The sequence below is a fragment of the Daucus carota genome, chromosome 9, assembly GCF_001625215.2.
Source record: "Daucus carota subsp. sativus chromosome 9, DH1 v3.0, whole genome shotgun sequence".
Classification (NCBI taxonomy): Eukaryota; Viridiplantae; Streptophyta; class Magnoliopsida; order Apiales; family Apiaceae; genus Daucus; species Daucus carota.
The window spans coordinates 43,657,735-43,672,247 of NC_030389.2; the positions used below are offsets into that span (position 1 = coordinate 43,657,735).

General features: G+C 33.2%; 1 protein-coding gene across 4 annotated transcripts; it reads left to right on the plus strand.

Annotated features, from left to right (window-relative positions):
* Positions 1–1,989: 1,989 nt before the first annotated feature.
* Positions 1,990–13,246, plus strand: LOC108202960 (protein BREAST CANCER SUSCEPTIBILITY 2 homolog B-like). 4 transcript variants are annotated; one of them, XR_010287546.1, is made up of 24 exons: positions 1,990–2,243; positions 2,405–2,560; positions 2,934–3,083; positions 3,185–3,334; positions 3,711–3,860; positions 5,385–5,561; positions 5,989–6,993; positions 7,087–7,211; positions 7,293–7,447; positions 7,874–7,984; positions 8,072–8,266; positions 8,337–8,418; positions 8,516–8,566; positions 8,650–8,725; positions 8,803–8,914; positions 9,358–9,429; positions 9,853–10,048; positions 10,123–10,305; positions 10,448–10,590; positions 10,659–10,721; positions 10,809–11,019; positions 11,719–11,886; positions 12,460–12,647; positions 12,750–13,246. XR_010287546.1 is itself a non-coding variant. In XM_017371605.2 (24 exons), exons 1-23 carry the CDS (start codon positions 2,099–2,101, stop codon positions 12,019–12,021), a joined length of 3,918 nt encoding a protein of 1,305 aa, XP_017227094.1. In that variant the 5' UTR covers positions 1,990–2,098; the 3' UTR covers positions 12,022–12,052; positions 12,460–13,246. The 4 variants fall into 4 exon arrangements, 2 of the variants coding, with proteins under 2 accessions (XP_017227094.1, XP_063940429.1); XM_017371605.2 differs by adding an exon at positions 11,980–12,052 and having other exon boundaries at positions 12,460–13,246; XM_064084359.1 differs by having other exon boundaries at positions 12,460–13,246.
* Positions 13,247–14,513: the final 1,267 nt, after the last annotated feature.

Consider the following 14,513-nt stretch of genomic DNA (forward strand, 5'->3'; position numbering starts at 1 on the left):
TTTTGAAATCCGATTAATCTTTATATATATTTCATAATCGAAATATATGTGATAAATTATTAAAATTAAAATACTATATTACTTTAAATATGAATAATTATAGAGTTTATGAATATAGTAAATATATTAGTTACTAATTAGCTAATATAATAATAACTATATATTAAATAATATTTTAATATTAAAATAAACCCGATTTTAACTCCGATTAATCCTTCCGATTAATCCCCGATTTCCGATTAATCCTTGAATCAGTAGCTCAACCGATTAGGTCCGATTCCCGATTTCTGTAACACTGATTGATGCGCTTATATTCAACTCGAAAATATCGTGCTTGTTGGCAGCGGTGTAGAAGTACTTCTTTTTCAAACAAGTTGAGTTTTATTTTTCTTACCCGTTTATCCAGAAAAGCGGAAATATTTTTTAAAAGTTATAAATGCTAACTTCTCTCTCAGAGTTTCTTTCTTCCCAAACACTTTAACCACTTACAAGTCCTACCTTGCTTATAACTTCTACTTATTTTTTTACTTTAATCAAGAAACACTTATTTTAAACTAACCCAAACGCCCCATCATATACATCTCAAATTCATTTTGAAAATAATTAAAATTTGACGAAAAATTTAAGCTCGCATAATATATGATTCCGGATATAAGCACTTCTATATCCGGTTAGGTTAATTCTCATATAATTTTTCATAATACGATCCTATCCTACCCGAATATGATTAATGATTCATATTCGATTCGAACTCATATGCATATTATATTTTTCATCTATTACATCTGTAAGTAAACAGCCGTCATTTTATAAAATTTGAATACCTTAAATGAATTTAATTCTTCATAAAATATGATTTATACAATGTGATAATAATTATTATCTTCACATAGATTTAATAAATTATATATACCTACATATAATTGTAAGCTTTAATTTAAATTTATTATATTTTTATAATATCATGTTTATTTACACTAAACGATAATTATTTTATTAATTGAAATAATAATGATATTTGATTTTAGTGGATCCAGTTCGTATTTGATGGATCATGAACTACCCGGTTAAAAAAATAGAAAATACGATACCGGACCATGTTCGGTCTAGATTCGGATCTCAAATACTTGGGATCTGTTTATATCCGAATCAAAACTTGCATTTAGGTAATATGGAAATTTCAAAAATCTCAAAATTCTGGAAAAACTTTATAAAATATGGATTTATTAAAAAAAATGTATTCACTTCGAAAAAAATCAAAACATTTTGGAAATAAATTTAAATTTAGAAAAAATCTGAAAATTTGGAAAAATGTTTAAAATTTCAAAAAATTTATTTTTTTATCAAGTACAAGTCATATCATATAATGATCTAAGTCATATTCGTTTGAAGTTTAAATTTAGTTTCAAAAAAAATTATATTTCTTCGAAGTTCTTACATATCTTTCATATTTTTGTATAAAAAACTCAATATTTTTTAAAAAAATTTCAGGTTCTTTTGCAATAGCTTCTTCTAAGTTTTTTTTTTCATAAATAGCCTTTTCTAAGTTTTTAAAAAATTTCAGATTTTTTTGCAATAGCTTTTTCCAAGTTTTTTTCAAAAATAGCTTTTTCTAAGCTTTTTTTCCATATTTCTAAGTTTTTTCAAAAATAGCTTTTTCTAGATTTTTTTTTTGCGATTTTACTATCTTTTGAAAAAATTTGCAAAAATACTAACCTTTTTAAAAATATTTGCGAAAATACGGTTTGCAACTAGATGTAACCATATTCGACTTCAGCTAATTGGTTACAAATATGGTTGCATGTGGTTGTATATAGTACTGCAAAAATCTTCAAATATTCGGTATTTTTACAAAATATTTAAAAAAATTGTAGAAATTTTATAAAAACAATTTTGGACTTATGTATTTATGGGAAAAACCTTTTTACAAACTATCCTTTTTGTTAAAAAAGAAGTAAATGTTCTGGCAACAAGTTTATCATCCCTGTCTTCTATTCCCTCCATAAAATTAAAAATTCCCGCTTACCAAAATATACACATTACACCGTATAATCGACCGAGCTGATTCAATCCTCTACGAATCACACCGTACCGGAAAATGTCTACGTGGCAGCTTCACTCAGACGCCGAAAACAATCTTCGGTGGAGCCGTCTCCCCGATGACCCCCAAACCGAAGTCCAAACCGCCGCACCGACTCAATTACGACGTCGTCTTCCTTCCATTTCCGATCTAGCGCTCAAAGGTCTCTCTCTCCTCTCTCTCTCTCTCTCCCTCCCTCCCTCCCCCCTCTCTCTTCCTCCCTCCCTCCCTCTCTCTCTCCCTCTCTCTCTCTCTCTCTCTCTCTCTCTCTCCTTCTCTCCATATTTATATACGGTATTTGATTGTTTGATATTGTGTAATTAGGTTATTCGAAGTTGAAGGAGAGTAATAATAACAATGATAGTGTGAATGAGTCGGGTTACCAGATGTTTCGGACCGGGTCGGGCAAGCCTTTAGTTGCCAATCAGTCTTCATTATCAAAAGCATCAGCTATGCTGAGCGAGGTCGTATTTGATCAAGGTTTGTCGTTTTCTAAGTCAATATGTAATTTGTATAATTTATTTAGGCTCGCGCTCGGGTGAAAACAATTTTAATATAACAACAAATGTGCTGCACTTACAATAATTTGCTAGACAATGTATTCAAACAATGCAGTATGTAATTTAATTTGGTTATAATTAGATATTAAAAATTTTTTGAAATTTGAACTGTTGTGAGAATGTTGTGATTGATAACTTTGTTTCTGTTTACAGCTGTGTTCGGATTTTAGATCATAGTTTCTATGTTGTAGAACTAAAATACCGGGAGTGCAGTTTCCAGTGCCAATTCCTAAGTGTTTCTCTCTACATATATATTTTTGCACATATTTAATATGTGATATTATTTTACATAGGTTATCCGGAGCTAAACCAGAGCAATGCTAATAGTGTGAATGAGTTGGGTTATCAGATGTTTCAGACCGGGTCAGGTAATCCTGTAGCTGTCAATCAATCTTCATTATTAAAAGCATCAGCTATGTTGGGCGATATCATATCAGATCAAGGTTTGCAGTTTCCAGTGCCTATTCTTAAGTGTTTCACTCTACTATTACATACTTGCGTATATGTAATATGTGATTGTTTGATTTTTTTTTTTTTTAAATAGGTCATTCGATGATAAACGAGAGTAATGCTAATAGTTTGAATGACTCGGGTTATCAAATGTTTCGGACCGGGTCGGGTAAGCCCGTAGCAGTCAATCAGTCTTCCTTATCAAAAGCATCAGCTATGTTGAGTGATGTTGTATCGGATCAAGGTTTGTGGTTTTCTAATTTATAGTTCATGCATCTGCATAACAGAAATTGTTCTGCGCTTAAAATAATTTTCACAATAATAGATTCAAAATGTGCAGCATGTCATTTGGATATTAAATTGGTTATAAATATCTATTCGGTAATGTTAGAAATGAGAGCTGATTGATGATTTTATTTCTGTATATGGGTTGGACAAGATAAATAACCTGTATGGACTTTATACTTACAGCTAGTATCGGATGTTAGATGTTTGTTTTCATATAGTAAAACTCAAATACCACGAATGCATTTTCTGGTGCCTATTCTTAAGTGCCTCTCTCTATCTATACATATTTGCACATATTTGATGTTTGATTGTTTGATGTTCATTTTACTTAGGTTATTCGAAAATAAGTGGGAGCAATGCTAATAGTGTCAATGAGTCGGGTTATCAGATGTTTCGGACTGGGTCTGGTAAACCAGTAGTTGTCAATCAATCGTCACTACTGAAAGCATCAGCTATGATGAGTGACGCTGTATCTGATCAAGGTTTGTGTTTTCTAATTTAATTTCTATTACATCTAGGCTCATGCTCAGGTGAGAACAATTTTTGTGTTACAACAATTGTTCTACACTTCTTATAATTTGCAGAACAATGTATTTAATAAGTGCAGTATATGTAATCATACATTTAATTTCTTTTAAGTTTATTTAGGATTTTTAATGTTTCTATTTTTTTATTGTGGATTGGTACTGTGGTTATATTGTTTTTGTGCTGTTTGAGTGCATAAAAATATGCAATATGTAATTTTTATTTGGTTGTTAATGTTCTGTTGAAAGTTTTAGAAATGTGAATTGGTTAAGAGAATGTTGGGATTGATATATATTTTTCCTGTAGTAGAGATCGTACAAAATAAATTACGCATATGAACTTTTTACTTTAAGCTGTCAGATGTTAGATGCTTGTTAGTTTCTGTATAGTAAATTCGAATACCCAGAATGCAGTTTTCTGAGTTCTGTGTAATTTTACCAAATAAGAGTTTGCACTTAACGTTGATTGTCCAAATCTATGATGTCTCCTATTAACCGGGTAGAATAAATCTAAAGATGAATTTATAGTTTTATACTGTGTAAGAGGTTGTAAATAATGGTTTGTAACAAAAAGTGAATATGAGAATAAAGTTTTGAAGGAGTTGTATTGCTTGTCTTTCATCATTTTAAATTGATTGTTTTTATTCAAATGTTACTATATATAGTAATTTATTATATGATTGTGCTTGATGATAATATATTCAGAAGGTGTTCAACATTATGAAAAGTGGGTCTTGTAAGAATACAAATTTTATTATATATATATATCAGCTTTCAGTATTAAGTATTTGCTTTTCATTTTTTGATTCCCCCTAAACCACTTACCTTGATTTTAAACTTTTGCAAGCATTTGCAATATAATATTAAAGGCAAAAAAACTTACTTGTTTACATCTAGCAGCTCCATCGCTGCTAGCTACACCCTCTAGTAGCTATACTAGCCAATCCATTCACTTCAATGGGCTTGACTCCCTATATATAATTTTACATAAGCTGGAAATCCTGGCCATATTTGCCTAACCGATCACCAGTCCCCCCTAGCTACTTCAGAATTTATATTAATTTTACTACGGACCACTTTCTCCAACAAACAGACACTAGACACTCTCATTCAGCTTTCATTTTTCTTTGAATATAATAAATAATAATGAAATGGGTAGCCAATTCAGCAAAACATGGTTGGAGGAAAACATAAATTTGACTAGTGTCCTTGGAGATGATCGTATAGTGTATTAGCTATATTTCGTTGCTAATTGCATAAAAGTCATACGAGGATGAGAATGTAGACTGGAGAGGCATGGTGCTTGATATACCTACGATGATATGACAGAGATATCCTGTAAAATTTATCATGTTTTTAGTGGAAGTAACTTTATTGACATACATTGATTTATAGCTAATTACTGTCCGTTTTAGATGTTGTGAATAATTACTTTGGGACAAAATAATCAAATATTTTGCATTATATTGTTTATCAATGCAGGATTTACAAAGCTCACTGGAAATGTTGGACGACCTCTTAGAAGCCCTTCAACATTTCGAAATGGATTCAAGAATTCACTTGCTTTAAAAAGGTCTCCTCTTTCGAAAGCTTCATCAATTCTTACCAATGAAGCTGAGCCTACCGTGGTCACAGGGAGCGGGGTTACTGTAGATACAGGTATTGCTTTTCTACATTCAAATAAATCTAAATTATTTTATATTCTTATGTTTTCCGTTCCCACTATTACATCATTCTATTGTCTGGTTTCCCTTTCCTCATTACATTAATTTATTCTTTGGTTTCCCTTTCCCCATTATCATTCTATTGTTTGGTATAGTTGCTGCATTATTATTTTATTTAACTGTTACATAGTAACTATTACATAATAAGTAAAGAGATTAATTGGAGGCATGAAACTAATTAGGTGTAACTTGATGGAATCTCAAGTAGTTACCTGTAATACTGTTTGCTGACTGGCTGAGAGAAGAATAATAAAAATATACATTTTCAAATTAGATGTACCAATATTCTAATTTCTGAGCCAGTATATGTTCCTTCACGCATGGTATATTAGTAAATTTTCCTGACTTTTAGTTATGTGCAGGCCAGGTAAAAGCAATAGATAGCGCATGCAATTTTGGAAATTCAATGTTCCAGACAGGGTCAGGGAAAACAGTAACTATATCTACCTCAGGTCTTGCAAGAGCCCAAAAATTGTTGTGCTTGAAGGACAATCACACTCATCAAGGTTTTGAAGGAATGATGCAGCAGTTACATGCCATACCTAGTAATCAGCAAAGTTTGCATCATTTGGGTTTGGAGATGGGTGTTGCTGATAAGCAGTCAAAAGACAGCATCTCAAGTCTAAGATCTCCTCTCAAGGTAAGGTCTGAAACATCAGGGAGTGAGTTGCTGGAGGTTACTCCAGATAGTGTGCATTCTATTTCAAGACCATCTTCTATTAAGTTTCATACTGCTGGTGGAAGATCTATATCAGTTTCTAGTAATGCCTTGCAACGTGCAAGGAGCCTTCTTGGAGACCCAGAGTTGGGAAGTTTCATGAATGAAGGGGATGCTGGTGAGCCTGTCTTTTCCATTTTTAAAGACAGAAAATCGAATATGAATTTAAAAAAATCATATTGCTCAGATACATGTGTTTCGGACCAACACTCTGTAACAAGAAAACGAGTGGCAAAGAACTTCATATCTCCTCTGCGTCCAACTTCCTCCCAAAAACAATCCTTGGTTAATGTAGGTTCAGGGAAAAACTTGATCAGAAACTTTGATGCAGAGGCCCATGAAAGCACTACTTGTAATGATGTGAAGGGCTGCCAAAAGTATCCTAAGAATAACGATCCCTATTCCTCCGATAATACAACACGCGAAGACAATATAGCTGGTTCTGGTTTCCAAAAAGACCCACACAAAAAGCAAAGAGGTTGGCCATTAGTTGATATCTCAAACACCACTGACATGGGTGATAGAAGTAACAAACAAGCTGTGGCTGTAAAGAGAGTAGTGGATAGGAGGAGCTCTGGTTCTTTCAAGAAGCCCCGTGTTTCTAAATTTATCACCCCCCTTAACAATGAAATTCCATATACTGAAAATGGTATCTTGAGATCTTATTTTGACTACATTCTTTTTCATTTTCTTCTTCTGTTCAAATTTTTTAAATAATATTGCAAGGAACCTGTTTATATAGGTTCACTAGCCATAGATCCTGAAGAATCTTCTTACAAGAATAAGTTTCCTGGTCGATACCCTTTCCAGGCTACTCGAAAGTATGTCAAAGAGTATTTTGGTGCGCCGCCATCTGTCAATACTACGGTACACAAGCACTGTTTGTTTTCTTTTGACATATTGATTTTTTGCCATCAATTATTGATTTGTCCTTTTCTCTTTGGTAAGTTGGAGCATTTGCCAGAATGTATTAGAACAATGAATCCAGATAGAGCAGAGAAACATTGTTTCCCTAGTGAATGTGGTTCTGATAGTGTTGGGAAAGAAGCTTTTTCTGCAATGTTGCTGCAATCTGGAGCTTCCATGAAATATATTTCAGACACGTAAGTTGCCGGCTTGCTTTACTGACCCTTTCTTCTCATTATGGTCATGTACGTATTTCCTTATTTGCGGAAAATTGTTTTGTTGTGTCCAGTCTAAAGATGTAATTTTGAACTAGATAATTTCGGGATGCTTCTTGAAACATCTAATAATGATTTGGTTTTGATAATGCACTAGTTATGAATGTACAAGAATACAAGTCATTAATTATGTAACAACTTAGAATCAGGCGAGAATACATTTACTAATAAATACATACATTTGAAGTGTGTTTACTTAATTGAAGCTGCTCTCTAGCTTTTTGACTCATTTCTGATGGTGATGGATGGTTTTGTATACTATCCTCGGTCTTCTAGGTTGCTTCAAGTATTTGTGTATGAATTTTCGTAAAGTCTGCTTATTTATTTACTGCAATTTGCTCTGTGTAGTTGGGTTACAAATCACTATAAGTGGATTGTCTGGAAGCTTGCATGCTATGAACGATTTTATTCTGAGAGGTATCTGACCGTTAGTAATGTTATGGAAGAACTGAAATACAGGTATATACAGTTCTTATATGATTTTTATTTATATAATTCCTTTTATTTTATAGAACAAGTTTTTGAATTATTTTATCATTTGCTTAGATATGATAGAGAAGTAAATCATGGACATCGATCAGCTATAAAAAGAATCTTAGAAGGAGATGCACCACCGTATTCTGTACTGGTACTTTGCATATCATCCATCCAGAGAAATACAGAGGCAATAATCAAAAATATCAGTAACTCACACGGAGTTGATAAAAGCAAAGTTGCAAATGTGGAATTGACAGATGGGTGGTAAATGTCTTCTACACTTCTTTTGTATTACAATTACCTAACCATAAAGCTCAAGTTATTTACTTCATAGGTATGCAGTGAATGCTGTACTAGATGCACCATTGTCTAAAAAGCTGGACTCCGGGAAATTGTTTGTCGGACAAAAACTTAAGGTGTTTCATTTAATTTTTTTAATCCATAATTTCTTACGATTTAGTCTTAAATTCTTTTTTCCCGGACTCCCATCCTTACTGTTTATGCTGTCTGAAGATCTCAGGAGCAGGACTAAGTGGTTGGGCTGGTCCAGTTTCACCTCTCGAGGTAGTCCCCATAATTTCATGATAAAATAGCAGAATTGAGTTTATTTTGTATAGTTTCCTAAATCCTCCTTTCTTTATAATTAGGTGCCGAGCACCGTCAGCTTGGTTTTGCACATTAATGGAACTTACAGAAGTCATTGGGCTGAACGTTTGGGCTTCTGTAAGCATTATTTGAGTTCTACTTGTAATTTTTTTTACTCAAAGTTCTAACACATCTAATGAACTATGTATAATCAGGTAAGAGTGGATGTGCTCCACTAGCATTTGACTGTATCAAGAGTGGTGGAGGAGTAATTCCCAGCACATTTGTCGGAATACAAAGAATATACCCTGTTCTATATCGGGAAAGGTTTATTTTACTGCACAGTACTTTGGTTGAAGTCACATTCAAGTCCCTATACCATAATAAAATTGACATGCAGACACTCAAACGGTTTATATAAATGCAAAGCCAGTCAAGAGATTGTAGGAGTGAATTAGGTTTTGGTTAAGTACTACAGGGAATATATATGCTGACATATGATCAGATGGAACTCGCGTATCATAAAATTTACTTTTTCAATATTGTAAAAGTCTTTCTGGAAATCACATGTCATTGAGTTTAACCCGATACTTAAGTATACTTGGCTGAGCACTCTGATGTTCAGGAGTACTCGGATTATGGATTACAGGGACACAATAATTACAAGGATCACCCTTACAAATTTTACTTAATTTTTCACCTTCACTGTACTAATAAATTATATCAAAAATCTGTTGAATGCTTAGAGCTTTGCTATCTATTAATTGTAGGTTAAGTGATGGGGAATACACTGTAAGGTCAGAGAGGATGGAAGCTAAGATGCAGCAGTTATATAACCAAAGGTGAATTTTTTTTTTCATTTCTCTTGCAAACAGAGAATCAGCTAAGCTAGTTACTTTTTTAACATATACAGACCAATTTGCCTAGTAATTATAATTACTTTGAATTGGAATTTTTTGGCATAATTGAATCTTAGAACCGTTTGATACTTTAATTTAGTTTTTATTAGACAAGAAACATCTTGAGAATTTAAAATTGTTAGGTCAGTTAACTTGTAGCTGGTATTGTGATTTTTCTTGTTCCTGTTGGTTCCTGTCGTCTTTAACATTCATGGTCATGAAACTGAAGCTATGCGTCAGTCATCTGGGAGTAAACTATTATCTTATTGCTGTAAGATGTAACTATGTTCTTGACAAAAAACTGTGTTCAGAGACTCTATGATGATATTTTTTTTTTATGTATTTACGTCCTCTATCTTAATGCAGGCGCTCTGAAGTTGCAGAAGAAGTTATATCCGAGTTACAGAGGGCAGATGCAGATATACTTATAAATAGTGATGGAAGTGAAGAAGCGGCAAAAATCTTTAAGATTCTTGAAACATCTGCTGAACCAGAAATTCTGATGGCTGGCATGAGTTCGAAGCAACTAAAATCTTTGTCTATTTATCAAGCAAAACTAGAGGTGTGATTTTGTATGTTCATTACATGGTAATGTAAATTTAGAATCAGTTAATTGATTATGATTGGTATGATTAGGAAACAAGGCAGTCAAACATTCATCAATCTATCGAAAAAGCTTTTGAAAATTCTGGTCTTAGTGGGAGAGATGTCACCCCATTTATGAGGTTGAGTGTAGTCGGGTTAACCACAAAAATTGGTCAGGAGAAGTGTTACCCGCGAAAAGGCTTGATTACGATATGGAATCCGACTGAGGAACAGGTGATTACAAGTTTGTCCTGCAGTGCATATTCCGACCTTAATTTATCCTAGAGCTGTTCCCCTTTCTGCACTTTATTTATTTTTCAAGTTTCTTTGGAGCTTATCACTAATTCTCAGGTGGATTTACTATGTGCGGTTGCAGAAGTTAGAGTTGGTTGAAGGACAGGCATATGCTGTTTCAGGACTTGTAGCATTTAATTCTGGTTCAGATACCCTTTACTTGCAAACACGAGGACCTACCACCAAATGGCGGCACTTATCTTCCTCGGCCTTGGAACAGTATCAGTAAGTCACGTTTTCTTTTAATTTACCTCTATATCCTTTATACAGTAGCTCACAACTGTCCTTGGCAGGCCCTTCTATAAACCACGGAAACCTGTATCGTTGTACAATTTAGATGAAGTTCCTCTCTCAAGGTAACATTTCTCCATATTAATGTACAACAGTTGGTTTTTATAAAGTGACTATATTTGGCATCTCACATGTTCCAATGCATTCTTCAGCGAATTTGATATTGCTGGATTTGTCATTTTCGTGGGTGAGGTTCATGCAACTGCTAATCAAAGGAAGCAATGGGTTTTTGTGACAGACTGCTCCGTACATGGATCACATACTAACAGGCCATCTGATGATTTACTTGCAATTAGCTTCTGCGCACCAACTAGTGGTCATGATTTATATCTACCAATCAGCCATAACCTTGTTGGATCAACGGTGAGTTAATGATGGCAGCACTCTGCTTATACACATTATTTCCTTGCAAACAATTTGAGGCTGTTGTACTATACGTGAACATAATATTTCTAGCCACATACTTTCTGCAAATTAATATAATGTTTCAAGAGGTAAAGGTACTTTATTGACCTTAGATGGATAAGAGATCCCATTTCTCACATTAAACAAGTGAACTTATACTGAGAATTATGATCAATGATTTAACTGTATGCTAATCGTGTCACTAGTTCTGCTTAAGTGATAAAGTGCTTGATCCAGGTTTGAATAAATACAAGAAAAAGATTAAAAAGACTGGTACAAATTAATATGACAATATGACTCGTTACAAAAATGGGAACTTTTTAAAAATATTTAATCTTTTATCTTAGATTGGTCTCTTTCCGTTTTTACAGAAATTACTTCTGGTACTAAATTTTGGGGATATATTAGTATATAACATATCTTTCTATTCAATAAACTCTAACTACAGGGTGGTGGGAAGAATATTAGAATCCATTAGTATGGTCATGGTAAAAGGGAGAAGAATCCTCCATTCCTCCTTGGACTGCTTCAATATGTAGTTCCTACTTTACAAGCATACTGAACTATTTAAATTAGAAGTTCTCCTTTCTCATTTGTTTTGGTACAGTGTATGTAATGTGAGTTTCTTAAAAACTACTTGCAAAATTGGATTTGCAGGTTGGTTTCTGTAATATCATTAAGAAGGAAAAGGACCAAATGAATCATATCTGGGTGGCAGAAACCACGGAAAATTCAGATTACTCCTTAACTTATGAACATAGACAATACATTCACCTTAAAGGTGCTGCTATTGCTTCTCAAAAGTGGGCTGAAGTTTCAAGTTTGGTATGCATCATGTTATTCTGTTACAGTATGCGTGCTTCTGGTTTCGGTTCACTCACTCTGATACTGATTTGAATTTTGTTGTGTTTCTTGGAGACGGTTGAGAAACTCAAGCAGAAGGTTATATCTATTGTATAAATTGGAAAAACAGTTTTGAACATACCACCACGTAAGCCCGCTGATCCTCTAAATTTCTCTTTTATACTGGGCTATAAATGTAAATATCTTCGCGCGCCACCCGGGAAAAGAAAATTGTGTGGTTTCTAATTAGAAATGCAGTAGTAACAAAGATGGTGTTCAGTCAACTAGAATATAAGTAATAATCTATATTAGAAACCAGACAATTTTCTTTCCGCTGCCCTGCAGATCTTAATCTTAGTTAATATGAAATGCATCTCTAATTGAAACTTAATTGAAAAGGAATGCGAGTCTACTTTATGGGGGTGAAATGTGTATAAGAATCACTTTCGTTTCTGTTTTTGCCATATAAGTTAAAATTAATGTGTATTATCATGCACAACATTCTCTAGCTTGATAATCAGCTCCTCTTATTTTAATGTTTTCTCACACTTGCAGAGGGACAATCGGCTCTTTGCAGTCAAAGGATTGAAGTCTTTAAAGCCAATCTTACTGTGGAAATTGATCATGCTCTCTTGTGGACGGTGGTAAATGTATTTCATGAGCCTCTACAGATAAACACCAGTTAACCGAATTGATTGAAATCCTATCTGGTTTCGGGCACAGCATAACAAGTCAATAGGAAGGTTTGTATCCTTCTTATGCAATGCAAATAATTATATACTCATGTATATATATCGGTCCTTTAGTCACTCCCCACCCCTCACTTGTGTATCCATTTGCTCTAGGGAACTAAGTCCGCTCTGTGTTCAGTTTCACTCTAGAATCTTAGACAAGCAAAGTAAGGCTGTATATCACTGTTTTGTTACTTCAAAGAAGTGTTAGACAAATGCAACATTTCTGTGATTACATGTTCTACACTTGTTCTGAAAAATGAGAGAAAAGAAGTATGGAACTCGAACTGTATAAATCCACCAGCCAACCGAGTAGATCAGAGCTACATAGCCAATTCGGAGAAAAGCAGGAATTCACACCAACCTCAGACCCAAGCAGACACTATAGATTTCTGATGAACTTATTGAGCAGGTGAAATTGTGCCATTTTCCGGTGCTCTACTAATTTGGAACCAGTCTGCTTCATCTGATTCTTACTTCCCTAGAATAAAGAAAACAAACGAATGGAACAGTAATGTAATTTATGTAAGTATCGAAAAGAGGACAGATACGAGGTAATGTGGTGTATCCATAAACTTTGATTATTGCAAATTTTTGTCCGTTGAGATCAATTTTAATCTATTGTTTATAGAAAGAATCATACACGCATTTATCTTTATGGGGGCTTGATTTTGCATTTTTCAGGTAATCAGAATTTTTCAAAGAGAAAATAGATTTTTTTGCCATCCAACTTATTATTTGTTTAGAAATTTACCACCGAACTATAATTTTTTCTTTTTTTGTCATTAATGTTAGGTTTGGATTTTTTTTTAGTCACTTACGTTAGGTTCAGATTTGAATATTAACATTATGTTATTTTTTTGGTATTATTATGAAAAATTTAATTTATTTTCTAAATAAAGTTATGATTGTCTGTTGTCTATATTATATATTGTTTCATAAAAATCAAGGTTAGTTATCTTCTGCAATCATTTATACTGTTGTATAAAAATAAAGACGAATACTTAAAAAAAGTAGGCAATAGACAATTATAGAATTTCTTAACCTTCGTTTGCGGTTTATATGATATCGAAATTAGTGGTTCAACTTCACAAAAATATATTATCATTTGACTCGATTTTGCTTAAGAATTGATTGTATATGATAAATTGTTTGAAGTCATTGATTTCAAATCGATAATTTAATCAATTTTTAAAATTCTAATAATAATTATTCTCGATTTTAAAGCTCATTTACGTTATTATTACTCCCTCCGTCCTCCTCATTTTTTTGTAGTTCTTTTCCACTGCTTGGCACGTATTTAAGGTTCCTACTTCTTATAAAACATAGTTCCATAATTTAATTTTGAGATTTTCTTTTTTGTGTATAAAAATTCAAGGGAAATCTACAAAACTACCTACCTTTTCTTTAATTATTTACAAAAATACTACCTTCCAGAATTATTTTTAAAAATACCTTTTCATAAAATTGTTTTTTCAAAAATACTGTTTGCAACTTTTGCAACCTCATTTGCAACTAGCCAGCCGTGTTGCAACCTCTTTTGCAACTTCATCTGCAACTGAATTTCTGATTTCAAGTTCCAGTTTTCAAATGTCATTTTCGACCTCATTTTCGGAATCGATATATATATATATATATATATATATATATATACGAAAATGAGGTCGAAAATGACATTTGAAAACTGGAACTTGAAATCAGTATTTGTAATTGCATATATGGTTGCATATGGTTGTATTCAGTTGCATATGGTTGCATTCAGTTGATTCTATTGTATTCTAATGGCCCCGCCAGGGGCACACCATACATCTGTTGTTACTTACAGTTTTCAGTTGCAAAAGTTGCAACTGAGGTTGCAACTGAAGTTGCAAAAGTTGC

Excerpts from the sequence above, each read along its gene's own strand:
- LOC108202960 (XM_064084359.1), top strand. The coding sequence starts at position 2,099 with ATGTCTACGTGGCAGCTTCACTCAGACGCCGAAAACAATCTTCGGTGG. Across the intron at positions 2,244-2,404 it reads TTCCGATCTAGCGCTCAAAG|GTTATTCGAAGTTGAAGGAG; the intron begins GTCTCTCTCTCC and ends TTGTGTAATTAG. Across the intron at positions 5,562-5,988 it reads CGGGGTTACTGTAGATACAG|GCCAGGTAAAAGCAATAGAT; the intron begins GTATTGCTTTTC and ends AGTTATGTGCAG.